This window comes from Symphalangus syndactylus, chromosome 19 (assembly GCF_028878055.3).
Source record: "Symphalangus syndactylus isolate Jambi chromosome 19, NHGRI_mSymSyn1-v2.1_pri, whole genome shotgun sequence".
NCBI classification, from domain to species: domain Eukaryota; kingdom Metazoa; phylum Chordata; class Mammalia; order Primates; family Hylobatidae; genus Symphalangus; species Symphalangus syndactylus.
In genome coordinates this window covers 26,179,730-26,207,370 of record NC_072434.2, presented here as the reverse complement: position 1 = coordinate 26,207,370, position 27,641 = coordinate 26,179,730, and the positions used below count along the sequence as shown (strand labels likewise).

Below are 27,641 nucleotides of genomic sequence, written 5' to 3'. Positions count from 1 at the left end.
TTGTTACAAGTAATGAAACCTTGTGAGTTTCCAGAAATTGAACATGGAGGTCTATATTATGAGAGTAGGCGTAGACCATACTTTCCAGTGGCTGCAGGACAATCTTATTCCTATTACTGTGACGGAAATTTTGTGACTCCTTCGGGAAGTTACTGGGATTACATTCATTGCACACAAGATGGGTGGTCGCCAACAGTCCCATGCCTCAGTAAGTAAACCTCTTTACAACAATATGTGCGTAAAACTTGCAAAGAATGGAGAGGGAAGAGCCAATAAATGATTACATTGTCTTATATGACAGAAGTGGCACCAAGGGAAGAGTTGTTCATGCAAAAAAACCAAACTGGATCTTTTCTGTTATGAGATCTTCATGAAAATCACATGAGAAATAAATATAGGAACTTTATGAGAATATCTATATAATTTAAACATATTTTATCATTAAAAACTAAAGATAAGTAACATTGAATACTGACTTTTTTGTACAAACATTTAGTAGTAGCTTTAGTTTTCCTTCAGTGATACATTATTTTTGAGTATTGACGCAGTTTTATTTAAATATTCTAAAAATTATTTTAATATACTATTTTGATCAAATTCATGTTTCTGATTTACTTTTTAATCATTTTATGGTCTTTAAGACAATGTATTCTCAGTTATTTGGAGAATGGATATAACACAAAATATGAAGGAACATATTTACAGGGTCAATCTGTAAACGCTGAGCATATCCTGGCTACGGTCTTCCAAATGTGCAGACCGCAGTTCCGTGTACAGAGGATGAACGGTCTCCTCCTCCCAGATGCATTCGTGGCAGTTAGTCCACTTGTTTGAGACCCCAGTATGTCCTTAACTGTCTAAGATCTAGACCTTTAACTGGAAAATTTTGTGTATCAACTCTCAAGCTGAGTATATGTCTTTTTTACTTTTAAATAGAAGCCTAGCTAGTTTTCAGTTCCAAACGTGTCTGAATACATTTATAATTTCTGGATAATGAGTGGATTCTGTCACTTAATAGTCAAGTAACAATAGAAATATAAGTCATGAATAGCAAAATATAAATAGACTACAGGTTAAAAAGTAACACTGCTTCAGTATTTATATTGAGATCATGCTAAATGCATTGATTTAAGTAGATTATAAAATTATAGCATTAATTAAAAACTAAATATAATGCTTGCCCAAAGGTCACTGCTACATCTCTCACAATTATATGTATTTTTATAGTTAGTGTTCTGTTGCTTCAAATTAAGGCTCATCTTCAGTTATAGCTGACTTTCACTTTTTTAGGTAAAGGGGTCTCTGAAAGTTGTTTGTGTGTATTGCTTGCAATTTACCAAACATTCCATTATAGAAACCATATGAATATTATGATATAACTGAGATGAAAGACAGTGGGAATCTTCTTACCCCTTTGTAGGAGCAACTGTCCTCAACAAGAGGCCTAAGTCTCTGAAAGAAAAGTCCCTTTTTCTCCTACCATAGGCACCAACTCTATCACTAATCCACCTAATAAATATTGTTGTGGGTCACTTTATAGGTATTGAAAATAAAATTGTTTACAAGAGAAAGTGAACACTGTAGTTTAGAGGCTGGAGGAGATTAATAGGAAAGTACACAAGAATAGATCAGAAAACTCATGATTATGACAAATGCTATAGTATACATATCTGTCATCTTTAACATGACTTCTTTTTCTTTCAGATAGTAAATTGGTCCATTTACATTTGTTTTCTAATTACTAATTAGAAAAGAACATATACATTACTAACATCTTAGAACAGATACATTACTAAAATAAATACTACCTTATGCATATACCCATTAGTAATGTATAGAACACATACATTACTAATATATAAAGAACATACACATTACTAATAGATTGGAACTTATTTTTGCTATCTTGTTTGCTTTTTTTCTGCTTACGTTTCCCCATTCCTATCAAGCACCATGTCCATATGGGTTTAAGCACCCACTTAAGATGACAACCATTTAAAATTTCTGGAGATAAAAGATTTACAAAATTACTCCTTGCCTATGGTAGCAGTGTGTGCCGTATCTTTGCTTGGGAAATGGCATTTGACTTAATGAGGTTTAAGACCCCTTAATAGTGCCAAAAATACCCAGGTTTTTGGAAAGTAGCCAGAAAATCTTCCAAAATACCATTAGGGACTTGAGAGTCTGCTAGATCTGCATTCCTCAAGGCCTGACAGAGCTCTGTTGACAGTCTCAAGGATTCTTTGCTTTTATTCTGCCCTTCCCTGTGTTTTCGACATTTTCTTTAGAAATTTCTGGTTTCTTTTAAGAACACGGATGTCTAGGAAACTTCCAGTTTTGCTGTTTTTAATTCATTAACAAATGTTTCATTGTTTTACCATATTGCCATGTTTTCACCTGTTCCAAGTATTCAACAAATGTTTATTTTTTCTCTACTTTTTCTATTTTAGGAACATGCTCAAAATCAGATATAGAAATTGAAAATGGATTTATTTCTGAATCTTCCTCCATTTATATTTTAAATAAAGAAACACAATACAATTGTAAACCAGGATATGCAACAGCAGATGGAAATTCTTCAGGATCAATTACATGTTTGCAAAATGGATGGTCAACACAACCAATTTGCATTAGTAAGTGATTTAGATATTCCCACTCAGTTTCTGTCAACTTTGTTCCTCCCTCTAAGATGACAGTGTTTAACTTAAAAATATGGAAAACACTTTTAGGAGTAAAGAGATATAAATACTTCTAACACCATTTAACATTCTGTGCCAAACTAAGTCTTTTTTGCCTTTTTAGAGTAATGGCTACTTGGGAAGATGATCATTCCATCTCTCTCAATTCAATTTGCCTTTACGTAAAAGCAATGCCATCAGGTACAGACTAGTTAGGGAGCTCCATGGGTATATCAGCACAATGCATTAGTTGTCAATAAAAACCTTGTTCTTTTCCCTTTCTTTGTATTTCAAAATTATCAACTGCTTGTATTGTATTCCTTGCTCACACTCAGAAAAGATGAACATGTCGGGGAAGGGATGAGTGCTTAATTCTGAGTTTCTGCTAGCATCAGCAGAATGAGACCTTAATACTTTGTATCAGTGATGCAACTGAGGAGAACCAACTCAAAAGATTATTTCCAGCTTATTGTCTAGTACAGAGAAAACAAGTAAAGCAAAAGAGTAAGTGGGTGGGCTGAATGTTTATGAACCTCATACTTTGCAATGGGTTCCTTACAACTAAAGTTCTCTAAAACATTCCCAACTTGTAATTACTTATTAATAAAGAGATTGCATAATGAACAATGGAAATCTTGCAGTGGCAAAAGCTGATCTTTTTTGTCTTTCCTCTTTAGACATTCACAAAGATTTGTAAAGATAAATTGTTTAATGTATTTTTAACACACATATTGACATAATTTAAATACTGCAGAACCCACTTCATTTACAAGGGTACAATTCAACTACTTTTAGCCATGAGACGAAATGGAAGGAGCTATTGATACGTAATAGAACAAGGATGAATCTCAAAATATTAAGCTAAGTGAGAAAAAAGAAAAGGATACGCTTAGAAAGTGATTATCTCAAAGTTACTCTGGGATTTGGGAGCTATAAAATATCAATTCCCGCATTTCTAGAATACTGTTTTCAATTACTATGCTTATCATGGGCTCTGTGTAAAGAAAAGCTGTATATTTCAACCTAACTGGATTCAGCTTTGATAAACGATCTACTAAAAGACTTGTAAAATAAAAGATAAGATGCTTTATATATTTTCATAGAACCTATTATCCAATGAATATAATTTTAATCCAACATATACACCCTTACTGTCAGTAAATTGGGTACTTAAAGATGTACATTAACTTTTAAATTCACAAAATTTTATCTTCTTTAAAATAATACATTATAGTGATAAATGTAGACTGTAATAACAGCCAATGAGGTGTTTGCAAATAAAAATAGGTCTAACTAAATATTCTTAATATGTTTTTCATAGTATTTTAATGATGAGAGGGATATATATAGAGAAATATATTTGTCTCTTGTAATTAACTGTTACAGCACAAAAAAAACACTAATTGTCGGACTATTTTTTTTTTTTTTTTTGAGACGCAGTCTCGCTCAGTTGCCCAGGCTAGAGTGCAATGGCGCGACCTCGGCTCACTGCAAGCTCCGCCTCCTGGGTTCACGCCATTCTCCGGCCTCAGTCTCCCGTGTAGCTGGGACTACAGGTGCCCGCCACCACGCCAGGCTAATTTTTTTTGTATTTTTAGTAGAGACGAGGTTTCACCGTGTTAACCAGGATGGTCTCGATCTCCTGACTTCGTGATCCACCTGCCTCGGCCTCCCAAAGTGCTGATATTACAGGCATGAGCCACCGCGCCCGGCCCAGACTATTTTTAATAGTACACAATGTATTAGCATACACTGATTGGTAAATTTTATTCCTATAATGAAACTTTCTTAGTTTAGTTGTACATCATATGGCATAGAAAAGCAATCCTCCATTTTATTTTGTTTCAGAACTTTGTGATATGCCTGTTTTTGAGAATTCCAGAGCCAAGAGTAATGGCGTGTGGTTTAAGCTCCATGACACATTGGACTATGAGTGCTATGATGGATATGAAAGCAGTTATGGAAACACCACAGGTTCCATAGTGTGTGGTGAAGATGGCTGGTCCCATTTGCCAACGTGCTATAGTAAGTATTTTATTCAAGTATTTCTTTCTACTAGAATTAATTAAATAAATAAATAGAAACATACATATGTATACGTACACATATGTGTACATATATATACATATACATGTAGTCCTCATTTGAGTGTGAATTACCTTGAAAAGTAAAAAAAAAACAAGGTTGTAAATACAAATGTCTTCCTAAGAAATCAAATAAGATACAGTTAAGAGTATATAAAAAGCTTTATTCAGAAAGTTTCCAATAAAACTGTTGATATTTCCCCAATAATAAAGTATTTTTTTTTCGGATTCTTCAGAAAAGTGTGGGCCTCCTCCACCTATTAGCAATGGAGATACCACGACCTTCCCGCAAAAAGTGTATCTGCCACGGTCAAGAGTTGAGTACCAATGCCAGTCCTACTATGAACTTCAGGGTTCGAAATATGTCACATGTAGTAATGGAGAGTGGACAGAACCACCAAGATGCATATGTAAGTTCTTAATATTCTGGATCTGAGAAAATTGGAGTAATAACTTTGATCTTTGCTTATTCATACTAAAATTTTTGTGGGTCATTACCCTAGAACTGTGTTCAGAAACAGCTCTTCTGCTGAATGTTTGCCTTTCAGATCTTAATATATAAGCGTATAAGCTTGGAAAATTTCTTGTAAACACTGACAAAGTTTCTTTTTTAAAACAAGAATGTTCAGAGACCTCAAATTGTTGATGGACACAATGAGTCTTCAAGAATGGCATCCATTTATTGCACACATATGAAATATGGCATCTCAGCTTAAGACCAGTAATCATTTTCATATTATTAACACTTAGGTAAATAGTTTTCAAAGAGTTTTGAAAACACTTTGTTCTGTTTAAAAAACCATGAACTTGGAACCAACCCAAATGTCCATCAGTGATAGACTAGGTAAAGAAAATGTGGCACATATACACAATGGAATACTATGCAGCCATAAAAATGGATGAGTTCCTGTCTTTTGCTGGGATACGGAGGAAGCTGGAAACCATCCTTCTCAGCAAACTGTCACAAGAACAGAAAACCTAACACCACATGTTCTCACTCATAAATGGGAGCTGAATAAGAAAAACAGCTGGACTCAAGGAGGTGAACATCACACAACAGGGCCTGTCACAGAGTGGGGAGCTAGGGGAGGGATAGCATTAGGAGAAATACCTAATGTAGGTGATGGGTTGATGGGTGCAGCAAACCACCATGGCACATGTATACCTATTTAAAAAAACTGTACGTTTTTCCCATGTACCCCAGAACTTAAAGTATAATAAAACCCATGAATGATTAACCAAAATCCTTCTTGAAAACCTGAAATGCTTCCTGATAGAGCACATAGTTAACACTGAGAAGTTCTTTCTCTGATTATTGTTCTGTCTTATGTTTTACCGGTATTTCTAGCAAGAAAGACAGAAATTAGTGGAAAGTTCAGCCATTTCCAAAACCCAGTGTGTTCTGTTTTTACCTTCATCTACTCTCCCCTCATCCCAGAATCAAAATGAATACACTAAAAAACCCTCAAGTCAGTAATATAGGTATACTTCCAGAATCTGTTCTCCAAGTCCTATGAACTGGAAGCAACACAATTCAAAAAATATGAGCCAAAACAATTATGGCAACAACAAGAAAACCTAAAAGAAAGTTTGCCACAAGTTTCTACTAGCCTATGAGGTAGGGCCCTGGGATACCCATCAGGTCTTGCATGTCAGATAAGCTATTCCTATCACAGCTCTTAAACTGTAAACTCATGAGTTTTTCAAGTGCTCAAGTTCCCAAGTATAGGATGATACAAGCAATTCTCTTCTGTGATGTGACTCACTTCCTTTATTATGATGCTACGCTACCTTTTACCTTTCATATTGACTGATGATGCTGATATCTTGGCTGATCCTACGATGGGCTAAACCTTAATTATCGTCCCCTATTTATGTGTTCACTTCTGTATCTACTTTAGAAAGTGTTAGAAAATATGTTTGGAGGAGTATTTAGTGCTCAAATAATATTTATTTTTGAATTGTAAATAGTCCCTGAATGTATCGAAGAGCTCTTAAAAATTCTTGGATTTCAGAAGTGTTATGTACTATGTTAAGAAATGTATTTATGTAAGTGCTTGAAAGATGGATTAAAGTACGACTTGGGGAAGTTTCTAAAGAAATACTAATGTTAATAAGGGCTAGACTTGAGTGAGGAATACTTGCGTCAAAAGGAGAGAAGAGGAGTGAATGATATCATCAAAAATGAAAAGATTACCGTGCAAGAATTGGGCTCAGTGCCTAAGGTATGGGTTGATAGGTGGAGCAAACCACCATGGCACACATTTACCTACGTAACAAACCATCACATCCTACACATGTATCCTGGAACTTAAAAAGTAACTATAAAAATTTAAAAAATATCAAAAAGAAAACCAGCCAGGCGTGGTGGCTCATGCCTGTAATCCCAGCACTTTGGGAAGCCAAAGCGGGTGGATCACCTGAGATCAGGAGTTCGAGACCTGCCTGACCAATATGGTAAACCCTGTGTCTACTAAAATTACAAAAATTAGACAAGTGTGCTGGTGTGTGCCCATAGTACCAGCTACTCGGGAGGCAGAGGCAGGAGAATCACTTGAACTGGGAGATGGAGGTTGCAGTGAGCCGAGATCACGCCACTGCACTCCAGCCTGGGAGACAGAGCGAAATTCCGTCCCATAAAATAAAAAGAAAGAAAGATAAAAAAAAACCATTATGTGGAAGGTAACATAATCAAAACAGTCATCTCTTATATCATTGTCTGTTACAGTGAAACATTATTTATACTATTTTTGTTTTTTGTTACAAGTAATGAAACCTTGTGAGTTTCCAGAAATTGAACATGGAGGTCTATATTATGAGAGTAGGCGTAGACCATACTTTCCAGTGGCTGCAGGACAATCTTATTCCTATTACTGTGACGGAAATTTTGTGACTCCTTCGGGAAGTTACTGGGATTACATTCATTGCACACAAGATGGGTGGTCGCCAACAGTCCCATGCCTCAGTAAGTAAACCTCTTTACAACAATATGTGCGTAAAACTTGCAAAGAATGGAGAGGGAAGAGCCAATAAATGATTACATTGTCTTATATGACAGAAGTGGCACCAAGGGAAGAGTTGTTCATGCAAAAAAACCAAACTGGATCTTTTCTGTTATGAGATCTTCATGAAAATCACATGAGAAATAAATATAGGAACTTTATGAGAATATCTATATAATTTAAACATATTTTATCATTAAAAACTAAAGATAAGTAACATTGAATACTGACTTTTTTGTACAAACATTTAGTAGTAGCTTTAGTTTTCCTTCAGTGATACATTATTTTTGAGTATTGACGCAGTTTTATTTAAATATTCTAAAAATTATTTTAATATACTATTTTGATCAAATTCATGTTTCTGATTTACTTTTTAATCATTTTATGGTCTTTAAGACAATGTATTCTCAGTTATTTGGAGAATGGATATAACACAAAATATGAAGGAACATATTTACAGGGTCAATCTGTAAACGCTGAGCATATCCTGGCTACGGTCTTCCAAATGTGCAGACCGCAGTTCCGTGTACAGAGGATGAACGGTCTCCTCCTCCCAGATGCATTCGTGGCAGTTAGTCCACTTGTTTGAGACCCCAGTATGTCCTTAACTGTCTAAGATCTAGACCTTTAACTGGAAAATTTTGTGTATCAACTCTCAAGCTGAGTATATGTCTTTTTTACTTTTAAATAGAAGCCTAGCTAGTTTTCAGTTCCAAACGTGTCTGAATACATTTATAATTTCTGGATAATGAGTGGATTCTGTCACTTAATAGTCAAGTAACAATAGAAATATAAGTCATGAATAGCAAAATATAAATAGACTACAGGTTAAAAAGTAACACTGCTTCAGTATTTATATTGAGATCATGCTAAATGCATTGATTTAAGTAGATTATAAAATTATAGCATTAATTAAAAACTAAATATAATGCTTGCCCAAAGGTCACTGCTACATCTCTCACAATTATATGTATTTTTATAGTTAGTGTTCTGTTGCTTCAAATTAAGGCTCATCTTCAGTTATAGCTGACTTTCACTTTTTTAGGTAAAGGGGTCTCTGAAAGTTGTTTGTGTGTATTGCTTGCAATTTACCAAACATTCCATTATAGAAACCATATGAATATTATGATATAACTGAGATGAAAGACAGTGGGAATCTTCTTACCCCTTTGTAGGAGCAACTGTCCTCAACAAGAGGCCTAAGTCTCTGAAAGAAAAGTCCCTTTTTCTCCTACCATAGGCACCAACTCTATCACTAATCCACCTAATAAATATTGTTGTGGGTCACTTTATAGGTATTGAAAATAAAATTGTTTACAAGAGAAAGTGAACACTGTAGTTTAGAGGCTGGAGGAGATTAATAGGAAAGTACACAAGAATAGATCAGAAAACTCATGATTATGACAAATGCTATAGTATACATATCTGTCATCTTTAACATGACTTCTTTTTCTTTCAGATAGTAAATTGGTCCATTTACATTTGTTTTCTAATTACTAATTAGAAAAGAACATATACATTACTAACATCTTAGAACAGATACATTACTAAAATAAATACTACCTTATGCATATACCCATTAGTAATGTATAGAACACATACATTACTAATATATAAAGAACATACACATTACTAATAGATTGGAACTTATTTTTGCTATCTTGTTTGCTTTTTTTCTGCTTACGTTTCCCCATTCCTATCAAGCACCATGTCCATATGGGTTTAAGCACCCACTTAAGATGACAACCATTTAAAATTTCTGGAGATAAAAGATTTACAAAATTACTCCTTGCCTATGGTAGCAGTGTGTGCCGTATCTTTGCTTGGGAAATGGCATTTGACTTAATGAGGTTTAAGACCCCTTAATAGTGCCAAAAATACCCAGGTTTTTGGAAAGTAGCCAGAAAATCTTCCAAAATACCATTAGGGACTTGAGAGTCTGCTAGATCTGCATTCCTCAAGGCCTGACAGAGCTCTGTTGACAGTCTCAAGGATTCTTTGCTTTTATTCTGCCCTTCCCTGTGTTTTCGACATTTTCTTTAGAAATTTCTGGTTTCTTTTAAGAACACGGATGTCTAGGAAACTTCCAGTTTTGCTGTTTTTAATTCATTAACAAATGTTTCATTGTTTTACCATATTGCCATGTTTTCACCTGTTCCAAGTATTCAACAAATGTTTATTTTTTCTCTACTTTTTCTATTTTAGGAACATGCTCAAAATCAGATATAGAAATTGAAAATGGATTTATTTCTGAATCTTCCTCCATTTATATTTTAAATAAAGAAACACAATACAATTGTAAACCAGGATATGCAACAGCAGATGGAAATTCTTCAGGATCAATTACATGTTTGCAAAATGGATGGTCAACACAACCAATTTGCATTAGTAAGTGATTTAGATATTCCCACTCAGTTTCTGTCAACTTTGTTCCTCCCTCTAAGATGACAGTGTTTAACTTAAAAATATGGAAAACACTTTTAGGAGTAAAGAGATATAAATACTTCTAACACCATTTAACATTCTGTGCCAAACTAAGTCTTTTTTGCCTTTTTAGAGTAATGGCTACTTGGGAAGATGATCATTCCATCTCTCTCAATTCAATTTGCCTTTACGTAAAAGCAATGCCATCAGGTACAGACTAGTTAGGGAGCTCCATGGGTATATCAGCACAATGCATTAGTTGTCAATAAAAACCTTGTTCTTTTCCCTTTCTTTGTATTTCAAAATTATCAACTGCTTGTATTGTATTCCTTGCTCACACTCAGAAAAGATGAACATGTCGGGGAAGGGATGAGTGCTTAATTCTGAGTTTCTGCTAGCATCAGCAGAATGAGACCTTAATACTTTGTATCAGTGATGCAACTGAGGAGAACCAACTCAAAAGATTATTTCCAGCTTATTGTCTAGTACAGAGAAAACAAGTAAAGCAAAAGAGTAAGTGGGTGGGCTGAATGTTTATGAACCTCATACTTTGCAATGGGTTCCTTACAACTAAAGTTCTCTAAAACATTCCCAACTTGTAATTACTTATTAATAAAGAGATTGCATAATGAACAATGGAAATCTTGCAGTGGCAAAAGCTGATCTTTTTTGTCTTTCCTCTTTAGACATTCACAAAGATTTGTAAAGATAAATTGTTTAATGTATTTTTAACACACATATTGACATAATTTAAATACTGCAGAACCCACTTCATTTACAAGGGTACAATTCAACTACTTTTAGCCATGAGACGAAATGGAAGGAGCTATTGATACGTAATAGAACAAGGATGAATCTCAAAATATTAAGCTAAGTGAGAAAAAAGAAAAGGATACGCTTAGAAAGTGATTATCTCAAAGTTACTCTGGGATTTGGGAGCTATAAAATATCAATTCCCGCATTTCTAGAATACTGTTTTCAATTACTATGCTTATCATGGGCTCTGTGTAAAGAAAAGCTGTATATTTCAACCTAACTGGATTCAGCTTTGATAAACGATCTACTAAAAGACTTGTAAAATAAAAGATAAGATGCTTTATATATTTTCATAGAACCTATTATCCAATGAATATAATTTTAATCCAACATATACACCCTTACTGTCAGTAAATTGGGTACTTAAAGATGTACATTAACTTTTAAATTCACAAAATTTTATCTTCTTTAAAATAATACATTATAGTGATAAATGTAGACTGTAATAACAGCCAATGAGGTGTTTGCAAATAAAAATAGGTCTAACTAAATATTCTTAATATGTTTTTCATAGTATTTTAATGATGAGAGGGATATATATAGAGAAATATATTTGTCTCTTGTAATTAACTGTTACAGCACAAAAAAAACACTAATTGTCGGACTATTTTTTTTTTTTTTTTTGAGACGCAGTCTCGCTCAGTTGCCCAGGCTAGAGTGCAATGGCGCGACCTCGGCTCACTGCAAGCTCCGCCTCCTGGGTTCACGCCATTCTCCGGCCTCAGTCTCCCGTGTAGCTGGGACTACAGGTGCCCGCCACCACGCCAGGCTAATTTTTTTTGTATTTTTAGTAGAGACGAGGTTTCACCGTGTTAACCAGGATGGTCTCGATCTCCTGACTTCGTGATCCACCTGCCTCGGCCTCCCAAAGTGCTGATATTACAGGCATGAGCCACCGCGCCCGGCCCAGACTATTTTTAATAGTACACAATGTATTAGCATACACTGATTGGTAAATTTTATTCCTATAATGAAACTTTCTTAGTTTAGTTGTACATCATATGGCATAGAAAAGCAATCCTCCATTTTATTTTGTTTCAGAACTTTGTGATATGCCTGTTTTTGAGAATTCCAGAGCCAAGAGTAATGGCGTGTGGTTTAAGCTCCATGACACATTGGACTATGAGTGCTATGATGGATATGAAAGCAGTTATGGAAACACCACAGGTTCCATAGTGTGTGGTGAAGATGGCTGGTCCCATTTGCCAACGTGCTATAGTAAGTATTTTATTCAAGTATTTCTTTCTACTAGAATTAATTAAATAAATAAATAGAAACATACATATGTATACGTACACATATGTGTACATATATATACATATACATGTAGTCCTCATTTGAGTGTGAATTACCTTGAAAAGTAAAAAAAAAACAAGGTTGTAAATACAAATGTCTTCCTAAGAAATCAAATAAGATACAGTTAAGAGTATATAAAAAGCTTTATTCAGAAAGTTTCCAATAAAACTGTTGATATTTCCCCAATAATAAAGTATTTTTTTTTCGGATTCTTCAGAAAAGTGTGGGCCTCCTCCACCTATTAGCAATGGAGATACCACGACCTTCCCGCAAAAAGTGTATCTGCCACGGTCAAGAGTTGAGTACCAATGCCAGTCCTACTATGAACTTCAGGGTTCGAAATATGTCACATGTAGTAATGGAGAGTGGACAGAACCACCAAGATGCATATGTAAGTTCTTAATATTCTGGATCTGAGAAAATTGGAGTAATAACTTTGATCTTTGCTTATTCATACTAAAATTTTTGTGGGTCATTACCCTAGAACTGTGTTCAGAAACAGCTCTTCTGCTGAATGTTTGCCTTTCAGATCTTAATATATAAGCGTATAAGCTTGGAAAATTTCTTGTAAACACTGACAAAGTTTCTTTTTTAAAACAAGAATGTTCAGAGACCTCAAATTGTTGATGGACACAATGAGTCTTCAAGAATGGCATCCATTTATTGCACACATATGAAATATGGCATCTCAGCTTAAGACCAGTAATCATTTTCATATTATTAACACTTAGGTAAATAGTTTTCAAAGAGTTTTGAAAACACTTTGTTCTGTTTAAAAAACCATGAACTTGGAACCAACCCAAATGTCCATCAGTGATAGACTAGGTAAAGAAAATGTGGCACATATACACAATGGAATACTATGCAGCCATAAAAATGGATGAGTTCCTGTCTTTTGCTGGGATACGGAGGAAGCTGGAAACCATCCTTCTCAGCAAACTGTCACAAGAACAGAAAACCTAACACCACATGTTCTCACTCATAAATGGGAGCTGAATAAGAAAAACAGCTGGACTCAAGGAGGTGAACATCACACAACAGGGCCTGTCACAGAGTGGGGAGCTAGGGGAGGGATAGCATTAGGAGAAATACCTAATGTAGGTGATGGGTTGATGGGTGCAGCAAACCACCATGGCACATGTATACCTATTTAAAAAAACTGTACGTTTTTCCCATGTACCCCAGAACTTAAAGTATAATAAAACCCATGAATGATTAACCAAAATCCTTCTTGAAAACCTGAAATGCTTCCTGATAGAGCACATAGTTAACACTGAGAAGTTCTTTCTCTGATTATTGTTCTGTCTTATGTTTTACCGGTATTTCTAGCAAGAAAGACAGAAATTAGTGGAAAGTTCAGCCATTTCCAAAACCCAGTGTGTTCTGTTTTTACCTTCATCTACTCTCCCCTCATCCCAGAATCAAAATGAATACACTAAAAAACCCTCAAGTCAGTAATATAGGTATACTTCCAGAATCTGTTCTCCAAGTCCTATGAACTGGAAGCAACACAATTCAAAAAATATGAGCCAAAACAATTATGGCAACAACAAGAAAACCTAAAAGAAAGTTTGCCACAAGTTTCTACTAGCCTATGAGGTAGGGCCCTGGGATACCCATCAGGTCTTGCATGTCAGATAAGCTATTCCTATCACAGCTCTTAAACTGTAAACTCATGAGTTTTTCAAGTGCTCAAGTTCCCAAGTATAGGATGATACAAGCAATTCTCTTCTGTGATGTGACTCACTTCCTTTATTATGATGCTACGCTACCTTTTACCTTTCATATTGACTGATGATGCTGATATCTTGGCTGATCCTACGATGGGCTAAACCTTAATTATCGTCCCCTATTTATGTGTTCACTTCTGTATCTACTTTAGAAAGTGTTAGAAAATATGTTTGGAGGAGTATTTAGTGCTCAAATAATATTTATTTTTGAATTGTAAATAGTCCCTGAATGTATCGAAGAGCTCTTAAAAATTCTTGGATTTCAGAAGTGTTATGTACTATGTTAAGAAATGTATTTATGTAAGTGCTTGAAAGATGGATTAAAGTACGACTTGGGGAAGTTTCTAAAGAAATACTAATGTTAATAAGGGCTAGACTTGAGTGAGGAATACTTGCGTCAAAAGGAGAGAAGAGGAGTGAATGATATCATCAAAAATGAAAAGATTACCGTGCAAGAATTGGGCTCAGTGCCTAAGGTATGGGTTGATAGGTGGAGCAAACCACCATGGCACACATTTACCTACGTAACAAACCATCACATCCTACACATGTATCCTGGAACTTAAAAAGTAACTATAAAAATTTAAAAAATATCAAAAAGAAAACCAGCCAGGCGTGGTGGCTCATGCCTGTAATCCCAGCACTTTGGGAAGCCAAAGCGGGTGGATCACCTGAGATCAGGAGTTCGAGACCTGCCTGACCAATATGGTAAACCCTGTGTCTACTAAAATTACAAAAATTAGACAAGTGTGCTGGTGTGTGCCCATAGTACCAGCTACTCGGGAGGCAGAGGCAGGAGAATCACTTGAACTGGGAGATGGAGGTTGCAGTGAGCCGAGATCACGCCACTGCACTCCAGCCTGGGAGACAGAGCGAAATTCCGTCCCATAAAATAAAAAGAAAGAAAGATAAAAAAAAACCATTATGTGGAAGGTAACATAATCAAAACAGTCATCTCTTATATCATTGTCTGTTACAGTGAAACATTATTTATACTATTTTTGTTTTTTGTTACAAGTAATGAAACCTTGTGAGTTTCCAGAAATTGAACATGGAGGTCTATATTATGAGAGTAGGCGTAGACCATACTTTCCAGTGGCTGCAGGACAATCTTATTCCTATTACTGTGACGGAAATTTTGTGACTCCTTCGGGAAGTTACTGGGATTACATTCATTGCACACAAGATGGGTGGTCGCCAACAGTCCCATGCCTCAGTAAGTAAACCTCTTTACAACAATATGTGCGTAAAACTTGCAAAGAATGGAGAGGGAAGAGCCAATAAATGATTACATTGTCTTATATGACAGAAGTGGCACCAAGGGAAGAGTTGTTCATGCAAAAAAACCAAACTGGATCTTTTCTGTTATGAGATCTTCATGAAAATCACATGAGAAATAAATATAGGAACTTTATGAGAATATCTATATAATTTAAACATATTTTATCATTAAAAACTAAAGATAAGTAACATTGAATACTGACTTTTTTGTACAAACATTTAGTAGTAGCTTTAGTTTTCCTTCAGTGATACATTATTTTTGAGTATTGACGCAGTTTTATTTAAATATTCTAAAAATTATTTTAATATACTATTTTGATCAAATTCATGTTTCTGATTTACTTTTTAATCATTATATGGTCTTTAAGACAATGTATTCTCAGTTATTTGGAGAATGGATATAACACAAAATATGAAGGAACATATTTACAGGGTCAATCTGTAAACGCTGAGCATATCCTGGCTACGGTCTTCCAAATGTGCAGACCGCAGTTCCGTGTACAGAGGATGAACGGTCTCCTCCTCCCAGATGCATTCGTGGCAGTTAGTCCACTTGTTTGAGACCCCAGTATGTCCTTAACTGTCTAAGATCTAGACCTTTAACTGGAAAATTTTGTGTATCAACTCTCAAGCTGAGTATATGTCTTTTTTACTTTTAAATAGAAGCCTAGCTAGTTTTCAGTTCCAAACGTGTCTGAATACATTTATAATTTCTGGATAATGAGTGGATTCTGTCACTTAATAGTCAAGTAACAATAGAAATATAAGTCATGAATAGCAAAATATAAATAGACTACAGGTTAAAAAGTAACACTGCTTCAGTATTTATATTGAGATCATGCTAAATGCATTGATTTAAGTAGATTATAAAATTATAGCATTAATTAAAAACTAAATATAATGCTTGCCCAAAGGTCACTGCTACATCTCTCACAATTATATGTATTTTTATAGTTAGTGTTCTGTTGCTTCAAATTAAGGCTCATCTTCAGTTATAGCTGACTTTCACTTTTTTAGGTAAAGGGGTCTCTGAAAGTTGTTTGTGTGTATTGCTTGCAATTTACCAAACATTCCATTATAGAAACCATATGAATATTATGATATAACTGAGATGAAAGACAATGGGAATCTTCTTACCCCTTTGTAGGAGCAACTGTCCTCAACAAGAGGCCTAAGTCTCTGAAAGAAAAGTCTCTTTTTCTCCTACCATAGGCACCAACTCTATCACTAATCCACCTAATAAATATTGTTGTGGGTCAAACACTTTATAGGTATTGAAAATAAAATTGTTTACAGGAGAAAGTGAACACTGTAGTTTAGAGGCTGGAGGAGATTAATAGGAAAGTACACAAGAATAGATCAGAAAACTCATGATTATGACAAATGCTATAGTATACATGTCTATCATCTTTAACTTGACTTCTTTTTCTTTCAGATAGTAAATTGGTCCATTTACATTTGTTTTCTAATTACTAATTAGAAAAGAACATATACATTACTAACATCTTAGAACATATACATTAGTAAAATAAATACTACCTTATACATATACCCATTAGTAATGTATAGAACACATACATTACTAATATATAAAGAACAAATACATTGCTAATATATTAGAACTTATTTTGGCTATCTTGTTTACTTTTTTTTTCTGCTTACATTTCCACACACCTCTCAAACACCACGTCTATATGGGTTTAAGCACCTACTTAAGATGACAACCATTTTAAATTCTTGTAGACAAAGGATTTACAAAATTACTTTCTTGCCTATGGTAGCAGTGTGTGCCGTATCTTTGCTTGGGAAATGGCATTTGACTTAATGAGGTTTAAGACCCCTTAATAGTACCAAAAATACTCAGGTTGTTGCAAAGTAGCCAGAAAGTCTTCCAAAATACCATTAGGGACTTGAGAGTCTGCTAGATCAGCATTCCTCAAGGCCTGACAGAGCTCTGTTGACAGTCTCAAGGATTCTTTGCTTTTATTCTGCCCTTCCCTGTGTTTTCAACATTTTCTTTAGAAATTTCTGGTTTCTTTTAAGAACACGGATGTCTAGGAAACTTCCAGTTTTGCTGTTTTCAACTCATTAACAAATGTTTCATTGTTTTGCCATATTGCCATGTTTTTACTTCTTCCCTCCTATAAAAGAAGTATTCAACAAATATTTATTTTTTTCTCTACTTTATCTATTTTAGGAACATGCTCACAATCAGATATAGAAATTGAAAATGGATTTATTTCTGAATCTTCCTCTATTTATATTTTAAATAAAGAAATACAATATAAATGTAAACCAGGATATGCAACAGCAGATGGAAATTCTTCAGGATCAATTACATGTTTGCAAAATGGATGGTCAGCACAACCAATTTGCATTAGTAAGTGATTTACATATTCCCATTCAGTTTCTGTCAACTTCGTTCCTCTCTTTGAGATGATAGTGTTTTACTTAAAAATATATAAAACACTTTTAGGAGTAAAGAGATACAAATACTTCTAAAACCATTTAACATTCTGTGCCAAATTAAGTCTTTTGCATGTTTAGAGTAATGGCTACTTGGGAAGATGATCATTTCATCTCTTACAACTCAATCTGCCTTTACATAAAAGCAATCTTATCATGTACAGACTATTTAGGGAGCTGCATGAGAATATCAGCAAAATGTGTTAGTTGCCAATAAAAACTTTGTTGTTTTCCCTTTCTTTGTATTTCAAAATTATCAACTGCTTTTATTGTATTCCTTGCTTACACTCAGAAAAGTTGTACATGTTGGGGGAGAAATGAGTGCTTAATTATGAATTTCTGCTAGCATCAGGAGAATCAGACCTTAATAATTTGTATCAATGATGCTACTGAGGATATCCAATCAAAAAATTATCTCCACCCTATTGTTTACTACAGAGAAAACAAGTAAAGGAAAAGGGTAGGTGGGTGGGCTCAATGTTTACAAACCTCATAGTTGCCAATGGATTCCTTACATGTAAAGTTCTCTGAACATGCTTGACCTTTACTTATTATGATAAAGAGATTGCATAATGAACAAAAGAAATCTTTCAGTGGCAAAAGTTGATTTTTTTCTTTCCTCTTTATATATTCACAAAGATTTTTAAAGATAAATTGCTTAATGTATTTTTAACCCAGATACTGTTGTATAATTTACATACTCCCAAATCCACTTCATTTTCAAGGGTACAATGCAACTATTTTTAGCCATGAGATAATATGGAACCTTGATACATAATACAACATGGATGACTCTCAAAATTATTAAGCTAAGTGAGAAAAAAGAAAGATACACTTACAAAGTGATTATCTCAATGTTACCATGAGTTTTGGGGGCTATATCAATTCCTACATTTCTAGAATACTGTTTTCAATTTCTATGCTTATCATGGGCTCTGTGTAAAGAAAAAGGTGTATACTTCAATTTTACTCAGCTTTGACAAATGATCTACTTTAAAACTTGTAAAATAAAAGACAAGATGCTTCATAAATTTTTATAAAACTTATATCCAATTAATATAATTTTTATCTAACATATACACCCTTACTGTTAGTAAATCATTACATAACTACATAAATGGTTACATTAACTTTTAAATTCACAAAATTTTATCATCTTTAAAATGATATATTATACCATCATAATAATAGACTTTAATAACAGACAATGAGATTTTTCACAAATAAAAATAGATCTGACCAAATGTTTCTAATATATTTTCACAGGATTTGAATGATGAGAAAGAATATACAGAGAGAAATATATTTAACTATCGTAGTTAACTATTATAGCACAAGAAGCACTGATTGTCAGACTATTTTTAATAGTACTCAATTTATTAGCACACACTGATTGGTAAATTTTATCCCTACAGTAGGACTTTCTTAGTTGAGTTGTGCATCGTATGGCATAGAAAAGCAATCCTCAATTTTATTTTGTTTCAGAATTTTGTGATATGCCTGTTTTTGAGAATTCCAGAGCCAAGAGTAATGGCATGTGGTTTAAGCTCCATGACACATTGGACTACGAATGCTATGATGGATATGAAAGCAGTTATGGAAACACCACAGGTTCCATAGTGTGTGGTGAAGATGGGTGGTCCCATTTGCCAACATGTTATAGTAAGTATTTTATTCAAATATTTTAAATAAAATAATAGACACCTACATATGTATATATACACATATATGTGTGTACATATATGTACATATATATGTAGTCCTCCTGTGAGTGTGAATTATCTTGAGACTTTAAAAAAAAAAACAAGGTTGAAAATACAAATGTCTTCCTAAGAAATCAAATAAAATACAGTTAAGAGTATATAAAAAGCTTTATTTAGAAAGTTCCCAATAAGACTGTTGATTTTTCCCCACATAGAAAGTATTTTTTTTTTCAGATTCTTCAGAAAAGTGTGGGCCTCCTCCACCTATTAGCAATGGAGATACCACATCCTTTCTACTAAAAGTATATGTGCCACAGTCAAGAGTTGAGTACCAATGCCAGTCCTACTATGAACTTCAGGGTTCTAATTATGTAACATGTAGTAATGGAGAGTGGTCAGAACCACCAAGATGCATACGTAAGTTCTTAAAATTCTAGATCATGAGAAAATCAGAGTAATAAGTTTGATATTTGCTTTTTTATACTAGAATTTTTATGGGTTATTACCCCAGAACTGTGTTCACAAACAGCTATTCTGCTGAATGTTTGCCTTTCAGATCTTAATATATAAGTGTATAAGCTTAGAAAATTCCATGTAAACAATGACCAAGTTTCTTTTTTAAAACAGGAATGTCGGCCTGGGGTGGTGGCTCACGCCTGTAGTCCTAGCACTTTGGAAGGCCGAGGCAGGCAGATCACGAGGTCAGGAGTTCGAGATCAGCCTGACCAACATGGTGAACCCCATCTCTACAAAAAATACAAAAATTAGCCAGGCATGCTGGCATATGCCTATAATCCCAGCTACTCAGGAGGGTGAGGCAGGAGAATCACTTGAACCCGGGAGGCAGAGGTTGCGGTGAGTGGAGATTGCGCCATTGCCCTCCAGCCTGGGCGACAGAGCAAGACTCCGTCTCCAAAAATAAAAAAATAAAAAAATAAAAATAAAATAAATAAATAAATAAATAAAAAAGAAGAAGAAGAAAAGAAAAAGAGAAAAAGAAAAAACCAAGAATATTCAGAGTCTTCAATTTGTTAATGGATACAATGAGTCTTCAAGAATGACATCCATTTATGCGCACATATGAAATATGGCATCTCAGCTTAACACCGGTAATCATTTTCACATTATTAACACTGAGGTAAAGAGTTTTCAAACAGTTCTGAAAACACTGTTTCAAAAAACCACAAACTATTAAATCCTACTTGAAAACATGAAATTTTTCCTGATAGAACACATAGCTGGTTAACACTGAGAAGTTCTTTCTCTGATTATTATTCTTACTTATATTTTATCAGTATTCGTAGCAAGCAAGAAAGAAATTAACGAAACTTCAGCCATTTCCATAACCCAGTGCTTTTCCATTTTTACCTTATTCTCCTCTTCCCTTATACCAGAATCAAAATGAATACACTAAAAACCCCTCAAGCCAGTAACATAGTTATACTTCCAGAATTTTGTCCCCCAAGTACTATGAACTTGAAGCAACACAATTCAAAAAATATAAGCCACAATAATTATGGCAACAACAAGAAAACCTGAAAGAAAAAAAGGCTGTACCCTGCAAAGCCACAGGGGTGGAGTTGCCTAAGACCATGGGAATCCACCTGTTGCATCAGCATGACCTGGATGTGAGACATGGAATCAAATGAGATCATTGTTGAGCTTTAAGATTTGACTGCCCTGCTGGATTTTGTACTTGCGTGAGACCTGTAGCCCCTTTGTTTTGGCCAATTTCTGCCATTTGGAACAGATTTACTTACCCATTGTCGGCACCATTGTCTGTACCATTGTATCTAGGAAATAACTAATTTGCTTTTGATTTTACAAAGGGACTTGCCTTGTCTCAGATGAGACTTGGGACTGTGGACTTTTGAGTTAATTCTGAAATGAATTAAGACTTTGAGAGGCTTTTGGGAAGGCATTATTGGTTCTGAAATGTGAGGACATGAGATTTGGGAAGGGCCAGGATGGAATGATATAGTTTGACTCTGTGTCTCTGCTCAAATCTTACCACATGTTAAGGCAGGGCCATGTGGAGATAACTGAATCATGGGGACTGTTTCCCCATATTGTTCTCATGGTAGTGAATAAGTCTCACAAGATCTGATGGTTTTATAAATGGGAGTTCCCCTGCACAAGCCCTCTTGCCTGTCACCATGTAAGATGTGACTTTGCTCCTCATTTACCTTCCACCATGATTGTGAGGCCTCCCCAGCCATGTGGAACTGTGAGTCAATTAAACCTCCTGTTTTAATAAATTACCTAGTCTCAGGTATGTCTTTATTAGCAGCATCAGAACAGACTAATACGATTGCCTTAGTTTCCTAAAATGGCACAAAAATAAATGGCAGGAAACCACAATTGTAGGAGCAACAAGCAATATCATCAGGAAGATGAAAATAAAATGTGATATAAAAGCATCAGTGGGGTTATTAAAGAGTAGAGTATGCACCTAGCAAAGTGAATTGGTGTGATAGATAAGAAATTTGGTGTAGTGGGTTTTCAAAGGGAAACCATAGAGAAATGAATGATTACAGAGATTATTAATCTGGAGGATAAACCATAAAAATCTAAGTCTAGGGAAGAAACCAGAACAATTGCAGTAAGTACAATCATCAAAATATTCTTACATTTCTTTCTAAACAATTATTCCTAGTGTATAGCTTAATGTGGTTCCAGGCACAGCGAGAGATAAAATCTCACAGAAACATAATCCAGCCAGTTGTTTTTTAATTATAAGACTAATGAACAAATCTTACAAATCTTTAGGCAGGAAAATAAAAATGACCGAAAAGGAAATCTTAGGGAAAATAGAATGGTTGTTATATTAAAATGTAAATATAATATACTTAGTGTGATACTTATCAAGCAAAATACCTATTTATGGGTCAGACATAGTGGATCATCCTGTAATCCCAGCACTTTGGGATGCTGAGGTGAAAGGGTTGCTTGAGGTCAGGAGTTTGTGATCAGCCTGGGAATCATAGCAAGATCCTGTCTATAAAAACAAAGAAAACTAATTAGCTGGGCGTGGCGGTGCATGCCTGTAGTCCCAGCTACAAGAGGAGGATGAGGTGGGACAATTGTGCCACTGCACTCCAACCCAGCGACACAGCAAGTCCCTGTCTCAAAAAGAAAATAAAACAACACCCCCATTTATTAGTTCATTAATTTATGCCTAAATTGTTTTAACACACCCATTAAGAATCATTATATGCTTTTATCTAGATAGGAAGCACATTTTGAATTTGAAAATACAATTGCTTGATATCAAGTTAATTATAACTTATTTGAAGATACAATGCAAACACAAAATTCAGAATACAAAAATATGTAGAGAGTATGTTGTTAACAATAAGGGAAGAAAACAGAGGGGAGACTGGCAGGATAAACAAGACATTTTGACTTTATCACTTTGAGGTTTCTTCTATTTTACAGTTATTTTATTTATTTATTTATTTTTAATTTTGTGGGTACACAGTAGGTGTATATATTTATGGGGTGTATGAGATATTTTGATACAGGCATGCAATGTGAAATAAGCACATCATGGAGAATAGGGTATCCATCCCCTCAAGCATTATCCTTTGAGTTACAAACAACCCAATTACACTCTTTAAGTTATATTTAAGGTATACTATTAAATTATTGTTGACTATAGTCACCTTATTGTGCTATCAATTAGTAGGTCTTATTCATTCTTCTAATTATTTATTTGTACCTATTGAAAATAGGTACCCACCTCCTCCCTGACACCCCCAACCACTGCCTCCCACCACTAGCCCCTTGCCTCTGGTAACCATTCATCTACTTTCTATGTCCGTAAGTTCAATTGCTCTTATTTTTAGATCCCACAAATAAGTGAGAATATGTGATGTTTGTCTTTCTGTGCCTGACTTATTTCACTTAACATGATGATCTCCAGTTCCATCCATGTTGTTATAAATAACTGGATCTCATTCTTTTTTATGGCGGAATACTACTCCATTGTATATACGTACCACATTTTCTTGATCCATTCATCTGTTGATGGACATTTAGGCTGCTTACAAATCTTAGCTATTGTAAACAGTGCAGCAACAAACATAGGGATGCAGATGTCTCTTCCATATACTGATTTCCTTTCTTTTGGGTATATGCCCTGCAGTAGGATTGCTGGATCATATGGTAGCTCAATGTTTAGTTTTCTGAGGAACCTCCAAACTGTTCTCCATAGTGATTATGCTAACTTGCATTCCCACCAACAGTGTACAAGTGTTCCCTTTTCTCCACATCCTCCCAAGCATTTATTACTGGTGTTTGGATATAAGCTTGGTTTTTGGATATAAGCCATATTAATTGGAGTTAGATGATATCACATTGTAGTTTTGATTTGCATTTCTCTGATAATCAATGATGGTGAGCACCTTTTCACATGCTTGTTTGCCATTTATATGACTTCCTTTGAGAAATGTCTATTCAAATCTTTTGCACATTTTTAATTGGATTATTAGAATCTTTCCTACAGAGTTGTTTGAGCTCCTTATATATTGCAGTTATTCATGCCCTGTCAGATGGGTACTTTACAAATATTTTCTCCCATTCTGTGGGTTGTCGCTTCTCTTTGTTGTTTATTTTACTGTGCAGAAGAAGATTTTTTCTTTGTGTAACCCCATTTGTTCATTTTTGTTTAGGTTTCCTGTGCTTATGGGATATTGCCCCCAAAATTTTTGAACAGGCCTATGTCCTGGAGATTCTCTGCAATGTTTTCTTGTAGTAGTTTCATAGTTTGAGGTCTTAGATTTAAGTCTGTAATCCACTTTGATTTTTTTTTATATGGTGAGACATAGGGGTCTAGTTACATTCTTCTGCGTATGGACATCCTGTTTTCCCAGCACCATTTATTGAAAGACAGTCTTTTCCCCAGTGTACGTTCTTGGCACTTTTGTCAGAAGTCAGTTCACTGTAGGTGTGTGGATTTATTTCTGTGTTCTCTATTCTGTTCCATTGGTCTATGTGTCTGTTTTTATGCCACTATTATGCTGTTTTGATTACTATAGTTATGCAGTATAATTTGAAGTCAGGTAATATGATTCCTCTAGTTTTGTTCTTATTGCTTAGGATAGCTTTGGCTATTCTGGGTCTTTTGTGGTTCCACATAAATTTTAGAATTGTTTTTTCCTACGTCTCTGAAGAATGTTATTGGTATTTTGACAGTGATTGCACTGAATCTGTAGATTGCTCTAGGTAGTATGGACATTTTAACAATGTTGATTCTTCCAATCCATAAACATAAAATATCTTTCCATCTTTTTGTATCCTTTTCAATTTCTCTCATCAGTCTTTTATAGTTTTCATTATAGAGCTCTTTAACTTCTTTGTTTAATTCCTAGGTATTTAACTTTGTGTGTGGCTACTGTAAATGGGACTACTTTCTTGATTTCTTTTTCACATTGTTCATTGCTGACGTATAGAAATGCTACTGATTTTTGTATGTTGATTTCATACCCAGCAAATTTACCAAATTTATCAGTTCTAATAGTTTTCTGGTTGAGTCTTTAGGTTTTTCCAAATATAAGATCATATCGTCTGCAAACAAGGATAACTTGGTTTCTTCCTTCCCAATTTGGATGCCCTTTGTATCCTTCTCATGTCTGATTGCTGTAGCTAGGACTTCCTGTATTATGTTGAATAACTATGGTAACAGTGGGCATCCTTGTCATGTTCCAGTCCTTTGAGGAAAGGATTTCAGTTTTTCTCCATTCAGTATGATACTAACTGTGTATCTGTTGAATACAGCCTTTGTTACTTTGAGGTGTGTTCTTCTATCCCCAGTATTTGAGGGTTTTCATCATGAAGGATATTGAATTTTATCGAATGCTTTTTCAGCATCAACTGAAATGATCATATGGTTTTTATCCTTCATTCTGTTAATATGATGTATCACATTGATTGACTTGTGTATATTGCACCATCCTTGCATCCCACAGGTAAATCCCATTTCGTCATGATGAATGATCTTTCTAATGTATTGCTGAATTCAGTTTGCTAGTATTTTGTTGAGTATTTTTGCATTGATATTTATTAGAGATTTTAACCTGTAATTTTCTTTCTCTTTTTTGGATGTATCTTTGTTTAATTTTGGCATCAGGGTAATACTGGCCCCATATATTCCCCCAGCATCTGCCATACCTCAGTACCACATCAGAAAGAAGGAGCCTAGAGTATTATTCTATTTCTCTGGGATATTCTCTCACATACATGCATTCCCTCATCATTGGTCACACTTTTTGCCATTTTCTGTTTACTATCTATCTTAACCAAGCTTAGTATCTCTGGATGGAAGTCCATAAGTGAGCTATAATACCCACCCATAGAGTGCAGCAATAGCCCCTTGCATCAATAGCCTTTCCACAACTTCCCTCTATGAACATTCCCAATAAGAAAAAGTACAGTTACAAATATAAAATATGGCAGGAGTATCTCTACCACTAGTCGGGGGCAGCATCTAGGCAGTCTTAGTTTAGTGAGAGAAATAATCATTCCTCAGCCCATTGTCCCTTTAGTAATGTACACTTAAATTCAGAGGACTTGAAGTAATGTTTTCAGCTGCAATGACTTCTTGTGGCAAAATCTACAGCTGTAATTCTAAATTGGTAGAAATGGATCTGGCAAAACAGAAACAGTTTACGGGGTTGGAAGTATGTATGATCTGACCATTCATAGCATTTGCCGTAATCCATGTGTCTGTACATATCTAAGCATTGCCTTTGGGATAACCACTCAATTCTTTCAGAACTTCCAGATATATTGCCTTCAACGTTATTTACCACGAATCTTGCCTTGTAATCCAGATTTTATTATCTACAAGGTGATTGCTTCACTCAAATTGGGATGTGCTATCAGAAAAACAGGCAGATTGCTTTGCACAAGGAGAAAAAGAATCACAGAGTTTAGACCATTTCAAAAAAGGAGCTAGAAGTTCTTTTGTGGATTATATCATTGGTCAAAAATGCTGGCTGCAAACTGCTTATGAATGTAACATACACCAAGAGCAACCACCAGTGGAGGACTGCTGCATGTGTCATTTCCATATTATTAGTTTTTCTAAACTGTTCCATGCTAATTGGAATGCTTGTCTGATATTACCTATGAAATAATAGGCATTTTGAGTTTTAGATTTATTACCCACAATGGTGAGGGCTATCTTCATCAAAGTTCAGTAACGAACAAGGAACTGTCTTTTAATCCCCCTTTGAAAAAATTCACAAATAATAACCATACATATTTATGGGGTGCATAGTAATGTGTGTGTGTGTGTGTGTGTATATACACACACACACATATATATAATGTATAGTAGTCAGAGTAATTAGCATCTCCATTATCTCAAACATTTATCATTTCTTTCTGTTGGGAACACTGAATATCCTCCTTCCAGCTATTTGGTACTATATAGTATATTCTTGATAAGTGAAAAAAAAATTACATCTAAGTGTTAACCCCAGGTATCTTGAAATGCCAACTCCTAACAGTCATAGCCTGGGAGTTCATGTTAGCCTTCTCGCAACTATGCATAGCCACATAATTAATCAAAATCATTTGTGTTTTGGTGAGAATTAGCATCTGCAATGGTGAGTTTTATGTGTCAGCTTAGCTAGGCTATCAATCCAAGTTATTTAATCAAATATTAATCTAAGTGTTGCTGTGAACAAGGTATTTTATAGATGGAGTTAATAACATCTACAATAAGTTGCCTCTAAGTAAAGATTACCCTTGATAATATGGGTGGGTCATATTCAATCAATTGAAGCAGTTAGAGTCAAAACTTAGGCTTCCCAAAGAAGAAATTCTACCTCAAGACTGTAACATTAACCTTTGTCTGAGTTTCTACTCTATTAGCCTGCCCTATGAATTTTGGACTTGCTTATACTCACAAATCAAGTAAACCAATTGCATAAAACAAATCTCTCTCTATCTCACCTATCTATACGCACCTCACACTATACATTCTGTTTCTCTGGAAAACACTAATACATCATCTTACCACTTAACATTTTTAAGCAATTAAAATCTCTCACTATCTTCCCAAGATTTGGTATTACTTAATATTCGCTAGAGATGCTGGTTTGACCGATTATAAAATTTTCATTATCAAGAACAACTAAGACCAAGTGAAGAC

General features: G+C 34.9%; 1 protein-coding gene across 1 annotated transcript in view; it reads left to right on the top strand.

Annotated features, from left to right (window-relative positions):
- Positions 1 to 27,641, top strand: part of LOC129458233 (complement factor H) — a 209,050-nt gene that overhangs the window by 146,037 nt on the left and 35,372 nt on the right. Inside the window, 13 exon segments of the mRNA XM_063613713.1 lie at positions 11 to 208; positions 2,451 to 2,633; positions 4,527 to 4,703; positions 4,990 to 5,172; positions 7,530 to 7,727; positions 9,970 to 10,152; positions 12,046 to 12,222; positions 12,509 to 12,691; positions 15,049 to 15,250; positions 15,680 to 15,759; positions 15,762 to 15,854; positions 17,509 to 17,691; positions 19,715 to 19,897. Coding sequence (XP_063469783.1) covers positions 11 to 208; positions 2,451 to 2,633; positions 4,527 to 4,703; positions 4,990 to 5,172; positions 7,530 to 7,727; positions 9,970 to 10,152; positions 12,046 to 12,222; positions 12,509 to 12,691; positions 15,049 to 15,250; positions 15,680 to 15,759; positions 15,762 to 15,854; positions 17,509 to 17,691; positions 19,715 to 19,897 — 2,223 coding nt within the window.